At 37.3% G+C, this 12,836-nt stretch overlaps 2 protein-coding genes and 1 pseudogene across 2 annotated transcripts; 1 reads left to right on the top strand and 2 right to left on the bottom strand.

Annotated features, from left to right (window-relative positions):
• Positions 1-3,247: 3,247 nt before the first annotated feature.
• LOC113466854 lies at positions 3,248-5,013 on the bottom strand. Its single transcript, XM_026822613.1, has 2 exons — positions 4,070-5,013; positions 3,248-3,317 (listed from the first exon to the last, which is right to left on the bottom strand). The coding sequence occupies exon 1, from the start codon at positions 4,658-4,660 to the stop codon at positions 4,088-4,090; it is 573 nt and encodes a 190-aa protein (XP_026678414.1). The 5' UTR covers positions 4,661-5,013; the 3' UTR covers positions 3,248-3,317; positions 4,070-4,087.
• Position 5,014: 1 nt separating this feature from the next.
• LOC103507838 lies at positions 5,015-10,530 on the bottom strand. The gene is made up of 5 exons (XM_017443497.2): positions 10,320-10,530; positions 8,929-9,138; positions 8,248-8,321; positions 7,160-7,220; positions 5,015-5,158 (listed from the first exon to the last, which is right to left on the bottom strand). The coding sequence occupies exons 1-5, from the start codon at positions 10,512-10,514 to the stop codon at positions 5,144-5,146; spliced, it is 555 nt and encodes a 184-aa protein (XP_017298986.1). The 5' UTR covers positions 10,515-10,530; the 3' UTR covers positions 5,015-5,143.
• A 526-nt stretch (positions 10,531-11,056) lies between these two features.
• LOC103507835 overlaps positions 11,057-12,836 on the top strand; it is a 25,340-nt pseudogene continuing 23,560 nt past the window's right edge.

Genomic DNA, 12,836 nt, shown 5'->3' with positions numbered 1-12,836 from the left:
ATAATCCGGGGGACTAGTAGGATATTTAGGCCTGCAACAATAGGGACAGTAGGGTCCAGTACTTCTTTCGAATGTTCTCTCATCGTTTTCGTCATAAGTCCTATAATATTCATTAGGGCCAGGGATTCTGTCATCATTGATTTTATACTCATCATCAGGGTTGTTGATTTTCTGTGATTCTTTCCATTTTCTGTCGTCATCTCCAAAATTCTGGAAACTACATTTAGGTCTACAACAATATGGGCATCTTCCAACACTGCTTTCACACATTCTTTCAACATATTCATCGTTCGTTTCATACGTAACACGAGGTTCACCGACTGCATACGAAGTTCGTTCATCTCTGACACCGAATTCATCAGTACTTGGCTGAGTAATACTACTCATAGGACTGTTATATTTTGGTCTACATGCTCGACAACAGTAGCAATATCTTGCTCGATAATTACAGCAAGATCTTAATGGACATTGACCACAGTTGCTACAATTGGACTTATTGCCACAATAGTTTGATTGACTTTCACAATGTCTGGGCCGTCTTTCACAGTTACTGACCTGCCTTTCATCATAGTTCGATTGACTTTCATAGTTTCTGGCTCGACTTTCACAATAGTTAACATATGATTCATCTCTACTATCTTCCAGATTTGGTAACTCATTCCGTTGATCTCCAACATTTTAGGGGATTTAGGGACCGTTTTGGATGTTTCTGAGTGCGCCAATGCACTTTTTGGGTACTTTTACATCGGAATAGGACTCTACCTCGAAATAAAAAATTGTCATTTGGTTGAGCCCCATTCCAAACATCTGATTGGCCAAAATTTGTTTAGGACTTATCTGAGACCGAGAATTTTCGTTCATAAGTACGGGTGTAAGACTCAGACTCGTACGTGTGGTCTGTGTCGTAGCATACCCATCCCGTAGTATGCCTCTCATCAGATGGGCGAGAAGAAACACAATACTCCCTTCTTCGGCCAACCACTCACTACTTATCAGGTCTTTTCTATTTGGATCCGTAACATTCTCAAGTTTGTTGTTTGCTTTACTATCATTTTCCTCGTTGTTCATGTCTACCTTCCTGTCTGTATCTATCTTACTGTCATGTTTGACCTTTGCATGCATTCCATCATCTCTCCTATTTTTTGTATCTATTTTACTGTCAGTTTTTACTTTTGATTCAAATCTGGTATCCTTCTTGTTCTTTATGTCCATCTCACTGACACTTTTTACGCTTGTATCACATCGACCATCTTTCTTATTACCTTTAACTCTTCCATTGTCATTGTTTGTGCTGTTTTTGTCTACAATACTGTTAATTTTTGTGCTCTTTTTCTCTACTTTCCTGTCAATGCATGTCTTACTCTCTGCGTTTATTGTTTGTTCTTTTACGCTTGTATCACATCGACCATCTTTCTTATTACCTTTAACTCTTCCATTGTCATTGTTTGTGCTGTTTTTGTCTACAATACTGTCAATTTTTGTGCTCTTTTTCTCTACTTTCCTGTCAATGCATGTCTTGCTTTCTGCGTTTATTGTTTGTTCAGTGTCTTTTTTAATATCTCTATCTGTTCCACTATCATTGTCGGTTTTCATTTCTGTATCTGCACTGTATCCACTGGAGTTTGTTTTACCTTTACTATGTCTAATTAGAATTTTGCTGGACAGAGCGTTTTGAGATTGCTTAGTGGTTATTCCATTGTCATTGTTTGTGCTGTTTTTGTCTACAATACTGTTAATTTTTGTGCTCTTTTTCTCTACTTTCCTGTCAATGCATGTCTTGCTCTCTGCGTTTATTGTTTGTTCAGTGTCTTTTTTAATATCTCTATCTGTTCCACTATCATTGTCTGTTTTCATTTCTGTATCTGCACTGTATCCACTGGAGGTTGTTTTACCTTTACTATGTCTAATTAGACTTTTGCTAGACAGAGCGTTTTGAGATTGCTTAGTGGTTTCAGAACGACTGATTTTTCTGGCAATTCTTTTTTCACTTCTTGATTCTTTGGCATAATTTCCATCGTATGTTGATTCTTTCGTATGTTTGCTACGTCTTTTTTGAATATCATTATCCGCACTTCTGGAGTTGTAATTTTTAAGCTTTCTGGCAATTCTTTTTTCACTTCTTGATTCTTTGGCATAATTTCCATCGTATGTTGATTCTTTCGTATGTTTGCTACGTCTTTTTTTAATATCATTATCCGCACTTCTGGAGTTGTAATTTTTAAGCTCAGTTGCTTTATCTCTGGTTGTATCTAAACATCCAGTGCTTTCATAACGACTTGTTTCTTTGGTATATCTTTCATTGTTTGATGGTTCTCTCGTATGTTTACTAGGACTTTTTTGGCTTTATCTCTGGTTGTATCTAAACATCCAGTGCTTTCATAACGACTTGTTTCTTTGGTATATCTTTCATTGCTTGATGGTTCTCTCGTATGTTTACTAGGACTTTTTTTAATGTCTTCAAAGGGACCTCTAGGGTTATTGTAATTTTTGAACCTACTCGTATCATCGCTAGTTTTATCACTGGTACGTCTAGTTGTTTCACAATGACTTGTTCCTCTGGGATACCTTTCATGCGAGCTTTCTCTATTTTCGTTACAACTCTCCTGGTTCTTTCGCTTTCATATGGTGTGCATATTACATCACTTACTTTGCTTTCACTCTCAGTTGTCCCGTATGTTTCGTCAGTAGTATATTCTTCACAAGGTCTGCGTATTTCGTATTTGCTTCCAATGTTTCTATCAGATCTATCAACTGGTCTACAGGTTTCATCCTTTGTTTTACTTTTTCTCACAGCTTCACCACATATTTCTTCTTCATATCTCGAATATTTTCCTTTACTACTTCCATATTGATCTTCACAAGGACTGTATGTTTCAAATTCGGTCCATATTTCTTCTTCATATCTCGAATATTTTCCTTTACTACTTCCATATTGATCTTCACAAGGACTGTATGTTTCAAATTTGGTCTCTTTATTTCCATCCGTATACCTACAGTATGTTGCATCTTTACCAGTACTTTTCCCATCAGTTATACCACAATATTTGTACCACATATTTCTTCTTCATATCTCGAATATTTTCCTTTACTACTTCCATATTGATCTTCACAAGGACTGTATGTTTCAAATTTGGTCCCTTTATTTCCATCCGTATACCTACAGTATGTTGCATCTTTACCAGTACTTTTCCCATCAGTTACACCACAATATTTGTCTTCTGCTCTTCTGTATTTTTCTTTACGAGATGCCGTTTCATTTATCCCATAATCAGGTCTGCTTTTATCTTCAGTAATGTTGTGTCTGTCTTCATATTTGCCTTTAGATCTTGGTTTGTCTATTCCATAATCAGGTCTACTCTTACTTTCATATTTTCTTTCATTAGAACTGTTTACTTCATATTTATTTCGTTTGTTTCCACTAGTAGATCTGTATGTTGTATCTGTTGCTCTACAATTTCCATCAGTAAAACCATACTTTTCGTCATCAGGTGCACAATTTTCATATCCAGTTTCACCTGTGTCTTCACTGCTTGCATATTTTCCATTTCTAGAATTCCTTTTTCCGTCAATTCTTCCGTAATATTCTTCATTTCTTCTATCTCCGTAAGTGTTTTCGCATGGATTGTGTCTGGCTTCATAAGATCTATACCTTCCTTTATCGCTCTCATAAGGTCTACAATCGCGGCAACCTGAATCAAACCCGTCTCCGTATACATTGAATGTTGCGTCATGGATACTCGATAGACTTTCTCTGTGTGTTCTCTTGTTGACTTTGTCATCACAGGTTTCATTTCGTTCAAATACTGTGTCTTTTTTGGTTTTGTATGGATTGCCATTGTTAACTTTTGTATGTGGTCCAAGAACTTCGTCTTTTTTGATTTTGTATGGATTGTCATTGATTTTGTTCAGTCTGTTAGGTTTACCGACATAGATATTGTAAGGTTTATTGACTTTGTCATCACGCCTTTCACATTGTTCAAGAACTTTGCGGGTTATGGATTCGCATGGATCTTTATTGATTTTGTATGGTTTACTGGCTTTATTATCCTTTGTTTGTCTTCATATTTGCCTTTAGATCTTGGTTTGTCTATTCCATAATCAGGTCTACTCTTACTTTCATATTTTCTTTCATTAGAACTGTTTGCTTCATATTTATTTCGTTTGTTTCCACTAGTAGATCTGTATGTTGTATCTGTTGCTCTACAATTTCCATCAGTAAAACCATACTTTTCGTCATCAGGTGCACAATTTTCATATCCAGTTTCACTTCTTTCTTCACTGCTTGCATATTTTCCATTTCTAGAATTCCTTTTTCCGTCAATTCTTCCGTAATATTCTTCATTTCTTCTATCTCCGTAAGTGTTTTCGCATGGATTGTGTCTGGCTTCATAAGATCTATACCTTCCTTTATCGCTCTCATAAGGTCTACAATCGCGGCAACCTGAATCAAACCCGTCTCCGTATACATTGAATGTTGCGTCATGGATACTCGATAGATTTTCTCTGTGTGTTCTTTTGTTGACTTTGTCATCACAGGTTTCATTTCGTTCAAATACTGTGTCTTTTTTGGTTTTGTATGGATTGCCATTGTTAACTTTTTCACTATGCTTTGTATGTGGTCCAAGAACTTCGTCTTTTTTGATTTTGTATGGATTGTCATTGATTTTGTTCAGTCTGTTAGGTTCACCATCATAGATATTGTAAGTTTTATTGACTTTGTCATCACGCTTTTCATATGGCTCAAAAACTTTGCGGGTTTTGGATTTGCATGGATCTTCATTGATTTTGTACGGTTTACTGGCTGTATCATCCTTTGTTTTACATATTCTGTCGGATTTATTATCCTGAATTTTAATTGTAGTATCAAAATTACCTCTTTCATTGATTTTGTATGGGTTTTTACTTCTGCCATCATTTATTGTGTATGTAGCATCAAAAGTAGGTCTATCATAAATAGTTTTGTATGTTTTGCTATCTTGATCATTCTTGGTTTTATATGCTTTCTTAACTCCGTCATCTATAGAACACGCTGATTCAAGGCCCAGTATGAGTTGCAAAGAATATATTTTGAGGATCACATTCACAGTTTGAGTTCTGAGTAGGTCAGATCACCACAGACGTTGATTTCCACTCGCCAGGCAGCTTAATGGTTGGGGATCTGAAATACAATGGAAAATCTTGATTACTACTGGAACTTGGTGGCCTGGCGTACTGCCATGCACTCGGAACAATGTTTGAAATTTCAATTTTGGGTTCATACTATGGGGGCACATCCTATTTAAATAAGAAAAGGGTATTTATTTATTTTAATTGACATTTCGGTCTGACATCCTAAGAAAGAAGAATACTATGGGGGCATGAATAGCCCAGTGGTAACGCGCTTGATTGCGAAGGGGTCCCGGGTTCGATGCCCCTCATCGACTTGTTATTGTCCATCTTATGAGGGACATACCACGGGAAGGGTATGCTACGACACAGACCACACTAGCAAAGGATGTTTAGTTATTATTTTGAAAAGAAATCTTGTGAGGGACATACTACGGGAAGGGTATGCTACGACACAGACCACACTAGCAAAGGATGTTTAGTTATTATTTTGAAAAGAAAAGTGCAACATGATTTTGGCATAGTTGGAAAAAATAAAAACATAATTACACACATACTAGAAAGTTTCCCAAAAACATCTCTCCCCAGGAGAGAATTTTCCATATGTTTTCCTCACAGGAATGTTGTCATTTTCCTCACAGGAATCTTGTCATTTTCCCAGAGTTCTATTCTGACGTCACTAGATGGAATAGTTGAGGAGAGAGGTAGCACTTAGCAAGGATGTCAAATAGGCATTGGAATAGGAATTCGATCTGAGAGTCTACCAAGGAATTTCTGTAAAGGAAAAAGGAGAGGAATGGGAGGGAATAGAATAGAAGAAGAGTGAGAGAGTGATCGAGTTAGTTATATAAAAAAAAGAACTACTCTTTTCAGTGAACTACTCAGTGAGTCAGATACTAGTGAGATTTCGGAAGCTACTATGTACAACCCCCCAAACCTACTATGTACAATTAAAAAAAAGTGTTGTAAGTCTAATTCAGTACATACTATAGTTCTTTCACCCTAAGTCTCCTAAAACTGCCAGCACGGTAGGTAAACATTGGATGTTAGGATTATTGAGATATTGGGAAAAATCCTACAATGCTGCAGTGAGCACCAAAGTTGTGTTATATAACACAAAGAAACTGCATTTACATTTTTACTATAGTTCTTTCACCCTAAGTCTCCTAAAACTTGTGGCAACGTGTACACAGATAAAATTATCCCCCCTTTTACTTAAGGCGATTTAACCAAAAAAAACTATTAGTTCAGATATTTATGTGGAAACAAACATACCTCGGCCAAGAATTTCTCATACTCTTCCTGCATCTCCTCACTCATTCCATCATCCAGTTCTCTGCAAAACACAAGACAATATTTTGTAAAGCATTGTTAATATAGGAAAACACAAGGAAGTTTAAAGTTGTCCAGAGATCAAGTGGTCAATACTCCGACATTTGTGGCATACATACGTTGTCAACCGGGGCAGTGAGTGCCAAATTTCATCGTCGTAAACGTTATTTTCTTAATTTTGTTAACAAAAAAATTTCGTTTTTTAACCCGTTTTACAATTCGAGATCAAATAAAAAAACTGTTAGGAAATCCGCACACAAGTCTTGATCGTATCGAACTGCTTTTAGCGAGGCGCTCTGATTTAATAGCAAGGCGCTATTCCCATCAAATCCCCATCTTTTACGATACGATCTACGAACCGTGTACAGAAATCCTTGGACTAAGTCGTAAATTGAAATTCAGAATTACAGAACTAAACTTATTAGTATAAAAAATCAAATCTTCAATTAAGGAGCTGGGTGCAAAAAGGGCAATAAATGAAAATCATCAAACTGAGATATTAAACTTTAAAGTTTTCAATTTTTCATCAAAATCCTTGAAGCAAAATTGACCAATCAAATGCCTTGAGACTATGCTTAGCACGAACTTAAGAGCCAGCATTTTGTTCATAAATATGGGTGTAAGTCTCCTAAAACTTGTGGCAACGTGTACTCCCCTTTTAAGGCGATTCAACCTAAAAAAAAAACCATTAGTTCAGATAATTGTGTGGAAAGAAACATACCTCGGCCAAGAATTTCTCATACTCTTCCTGCATCTCCTCACTCATTCCATCATCCAGTTCTCTGCAAAACACAAGACAATATTTTGTAAAGCATTGTTAATATAGGAAAACACAAGGAAGTTTAAAGTTGTCCAGAAATCAAGTGGTCAATACTCCGACATTTGTGGCATACATACGTTGTCAACCGGGGCAGTGAGTGCCAAACTTATCACTGCAGTTCAAACGCTGGAAGATAGAGCGCACCACGTTCTATTCAAAAAACCGTTTTACGCAAAAAGGGCAAAAAATCCATACTTCCCTTTTTGCACCCAGCTCCTCAATTAGGCGTGAGTATTGCCCGAGACCAACCCCTGCCATTCAATCTTAACCAGGACTAATTTACAAACTAAGATTGCCCTTTATGCCCCGCCACTCAAGCTCAGATAGTCTGACACAGTCGGTACGTGTGTGGCGGAAAAAGCTTCAGACTCGGTTCAGACGGTCTGACAGACCTAGGTCTGACAGACCTAGGTCTGAGCGTGAGTGGCTGGCCTTATATTAGAAGCAATCTTGTCGTCTAATTTAACCCTTGTATGCTATCACTGAATACCTATGGTTATTGAATAACATTGAAAGGGGTGTTTTCTAACTTGCAGAATAGATACGGTACGAATCTGTAGATGTACTGATAATAGTAACAGCAGTTCTTATTTCTACTGCTTGAACAGGACCAAAGAGTCTCCAGTTGTCCAGAGATCAAGTGGTCAATACTCCGACATTTGTGGCATACATACGTTGTCAACCGGGGCAGTGAGTGCCAAATAGTTGATATCTGGATCTGGTTGAAATCTCAGCTCCTTCTTTTCCACAAGAAATAATAATAATCCAACTCACCTATAAGATTCGCGGATTTGGCAATTATGTTCGCGGATTCGCGTCCCGAATCGACATTTTGGATATTTGGCAAGCCTCATTTGTGGCATACATACGTTGTCAACCGGGGCAGTGAGTGCCAAATAGTTGATAGTTGGTATCTGTAGGTACTTTAATCTGGATCTGGTTGAAATCTCAGCTCCTTCTTTTCCACAAGAAATAATAATCCAACTCACCTATAAGAATCTTCAAAGAACTGAGACTCCTCGAGTGTAACATATGTAGTAGATCCATCTGGTCCATAGAACACCTGGAATACAAATTAAAGATAATTATTAGACTCCTCGAGTGTAACATATGTAGTAGATCCATCTGGTCCATAGAACACCTGGAATACAAATTAAAGATAATTATTATTAAAATAAGTGCAAATAATTATCGGTATAATTATTTAGAAAAGAATCTTCACAAATTAAAATATAAATTTTAAAAGACAATTGAGAGATTATTCAACTAAAGAAAGTTTGGTGAGCTTTCGGGAATACTCAGATTCCCATCGTCAGACCAAGATCGCGAGAGAGGTGTTGACTCTACGAGCGCTGAATTTTAAGCAACTTCCGTAGCCGAGTGCGTATCACACTAGGCTCGCACCCGGGTTCAATTGCAGGAAGTCATTTTTTTTTCTTCAACTCCATGCTGTTAACACAAGGTGCACTCAGTCTAGTGAGGACAAAATTTTGATGATTTTTTTTTCGTGGTTGTCAAGAAGAAAACTAAGGGTGACATAGGGTATTTGAAATTTTTAAATTCCATACTAATTCAAAATGGTGGCGCTTCACAGTCATGCCCCTTACGGCGCGCTGATCCCGTACAAAGTACGAGTCAACCACTAGTAAATGATGAAGATTTTTACTAACCTCTTCTGTCCTGGACAGTTCTTCACCTCCGTCTCCCCCGTTGGACACAGATTGAGCCTCTTCCTGCCAGGACTTCTTGCAGTTCTCCAGGGACTCGATCATCTTCTGATCCTTGAAGTTACACAGGGGAAGGACCTTGATTTCTTCCAGAGGAACGAACAGCTGCTCCGTCTCCGCAGTATGATTCGGGTAGAGGAGGAAGCCACAACACTGCAGGGGGGGGGAGGAAGATGGTATTTTAGCAGGGTAAGAAAAGAATAAAAATGACTTGGAAGAAACCCTGTCTAAAAAATAGATTTCATTATTTTAATTTACATCCTTTTTCATTTGCATTACACTTATGTCACGTTCTAGGTCGTTTGTTTGCTGTTGTAGCGGGTCTGTAGCTGAATGGTGATGGCAGAATAAAGAAGAGATACATTTTTTTCCTGCCATACACCGGGGTGATGGTCTTATGGTCCCAAAATTGGAGAGATGAACAGACAAGAAGAAAATTAGGCGTTCCAAGAAAGAACCTTGTCTGTTTGGGACAAAGTTTACCCCAGGCGATAATTAAACCCGTGACCTAACGCTTACAGAGTAGACACGTTACCCTCTAACTCTGCACAAACTCTGCTGGTAAGGCTGGCTTTCTCCTATCCTGTCGCTCTTCTCTTCGATTTTGGGACGATAAGGTTTTAGCAGTTACTGTTCTCTTATCTTAAAAAAAGAAAAAGAAAGAAAGATAAAGTTTGCCCTGATTGAACACTGAACACCAAGCTATCTAGGCTGGCTGTCAAGTGTCTGTTTGGGACAAAGTTTACCCCAGGCGATAATTAAACCCGTGACCTAACGCTTACAGAGTAGACACGTTACCCTCTAACTCTGCTGGTAAGGCTGGCTTTCTCCTATCCTATCGCTCTTCTCTTCGATTTCGGGACGATAAGATTTTAGCAGTTACTGTTCTCTTATCTAAAGAAAAAGAAAGAAAGATAAAGTTTGCCCTGATTGGACACTGAACACCAAGCTATCTAGGCTGGCTGTCAACGGTAGGGATGGGCGATATTTATAAAAATATCGATATTTCCGATATCGATATATCGAAAGTAAAATATCGATATATATCGCCCATCCCTAGTCAACGGTACTCACTTTCAAGATAGTGACCACAATGGTTATTTTACTATTCTGAGGATCGTACGGTAGAGACACCAGTGTGTGTAGAGCTCTCAGCAGGAGGTTCCCTACTTCGACTACAACGTTCTGTTCATAGCCCTCCAATAGTTTGTATAGGTAGGGATGGGCGATATTTATAAAAATATCGATATTTCCGATATCGATATATCGAAAGTAAAATATCGATATTCGGAAATATCGATGTAAATCGCCCATCCCTAGTTAACGGTACTCACTTTCAAGATAGTGACCACAATGGTTATTTTACTATTCTGAGGATCATACGGTAGAGACACCAGTGTGTGTAGAGCTCTCAGCAGGAGGTTCCCTACTTCAACGTTCTGTTCATGGCCCTCCAATAGTTTGTACAGCTCAGCTAGGAACAACATGAAGCCCTTGATACATGGATTGGATTCACCCGACTCCATCATAGTCACATACTGAGAGCATCTGAAACACAAAATCACAAGTTACTTAGTAGCCTTTGACTATTTTTCTTAATCTAATTGTTAATTCGTTTGATAAATAAGAGATACACAAAGATATTTTTCCTGGTCAACTGGTATGCGAAAAAAAATAAATAAAATAATAATTTGTAAACTTCTACAGAATCTACAAGAAAAGAAATAGAGTTGTATTAAATTTATGCTCAATGCTTGAAGTCCAAAAATTCATGCTCTAGCCGGCAACACTGGAATAAAAAAAATATGGAGCGAACATCACACAACATTTCATTACTTTTTGCAGGGGGTCAGATGGCAGATTTGTGTGATTGAACCATTTCATGTCGAACGAAATGATTGTTCTCAAAACAGGACGGTTTTGATCAATAAAAACTCAAAAACAGATATCATAAAGTTATCCAGCCTATTTAAATTTAATAAAAAAAAGTAGCAACTACTATTTTAGTTCCCCACGACCCCACACATAGAGATAACAGAAAGTAGAAATTGCCTATAGTACCTACAGCTGCTGCTTGTTGGTCAAACTTCCAAAATCCAAATCCAGAACAATAAAAAAGTAAAAATAAATGGCAGAAAAGCTCTCCTGAATCTTCATTATAAGTTAGTTCAAGAAAGAAATTAACTTGGAATTAAAGTTAAGTGATTTTTTATTAATTTTATGTGATAGGTCAGTTGTTTTTATAGGTATCCTTTATGCCTGCCTAGGTGCCTAGTGATGTGTGATTCATAAAAATCTTTTGGATCTTTCAAGGCCTTCTGTTTTAATCATGAAAGTATTTGAGAAGTTTAAACACATATGGATTTATGTTCATCAAAATGTATTAATTAGTTAATTGAAAATCACTCTCTGACATTATCATCTATAAAGGTAAGTTGAGAACAAGGTTATTCCATTACATTGTAACGCAGATTCACTACTTTGCTACTGTCATGTTTTGCTCAATATCTTGACCATGTAGTTCTTAAGAATCTAGAGGTATGCAGATTTACCTTGATCATTAACCCTGAAGCTATTGAGTAGAGTGCCCTGCTACAGTTAAGCCTGTCACTCAGAAAACCTGTGCAGCTCACATTTTTGTTGGTTCTCTATGTATTTTGATCACCTATTACAGTTTGAACAGCATTTTAACTAGGTACCTAGGTGAAGAAGAAGACGAGGAAAAAGAAAAAGAAGAATAAAGGGTTTTAAGGTCATCACCTTGGTGGCATAGTGATCAAAATGCTTGCCTGGTTATCAGGAAGGTGTGGGTTCAATCCCCACCAAGTGAGAGTAACAATAAAATTGTTACAGTTTAAACAAAATTGATATTTGGTGCACTTCTCAAAAAATTTTGAGGATAGGAAATTTAACTTCAACATTTCTTGGGAAGTGCTGGGGGAAAGGGGCTTTAGTTCTATTCAATTAGTATGAATAAACAGGTTAACATCACCCCCAAAGGAACAAATGGGGTAAACAGGAGGGTGCTACTTCACTGAGTTTTATAACTTTTTTGATTTGTTAGCTCACTTCATTTGTCAAGTTATTAAGTATTTCTTAAGTAACATTTCACCATTTCTTTCTTCCACAATACTAGTTTCAAAGATGCATGCAAAGCATTCTCTTTCTTGTAAGTGGTTGTCCTACTTTTCAACACCACCCGCACCAATTTTAAAACCTTGTTATTATCATTGTTTTTAGAATTCACCCTTCACCATGGATTTAGATCCAGTGTATCTACCCTATGCACAAGTCAATGGAGTCCCTCAAGAATCAAAACTAGCTACTTACATGGTGAGATACCACTTGTGATTTTCACACTTTGAGTACCTATTTATGATTTTTTTTATATATATTTATTTCTCATGATCTTGTTGAAAGAAGAAATGAGAGCTACATATGGAAAAGAGTCAAGAGGGTTTTAAGGTCATCACCTTGGTGGCATAGTGATCAAAATGCTTGCCTGGTAATCAGGAAGGTGTGGGTTCAATCCCCACCAAGTGAGAGTAACAATAAAATTGTTACAGTTAAAACAAAATTGATATTTGGTGCACTTCTCAAAAAATGTTGAGGATAGGAAATTTAACTTCAACATTTCTTGGGAAGTGCTGGGGGAAAGGGGCTTTAGTTGGTAATTATGCAGAAGTCACATCTGTGGAAAAGAACAGCTCCTTTTTGTTCTCAAAAAATGTTGAGGATAGGAAATTTAACTTCAACATTTCTTGGGAAGTGCTGGGGGAAAGGGGCTTTAGTTGGTAATTATGCAAAAGGCACGTCTGTGGAAAAGAAAAGCTCTTTTTTGTATATAACCC

Source organism: Diaphorina citri, unplaced genomic scaffold (genome assembly GCF_000475195.1).
Source record: "Diaphorina citri unplaced genomic scaffold, Diaci psyllid genome assembly version 1.1 scaffold345, whole genome shotgun sequence".
Lineage (NCBI taxonomy): Eukaryota > Metazoa > Arthropoda > Insecta > Hemiptera > Psyllidae > Diaphorina > Diaphorina citri.
Note: the sequence above shows the minus strand (reverse complement) of the source record. Positions and strands in the feature narration are given on the sequence as shown.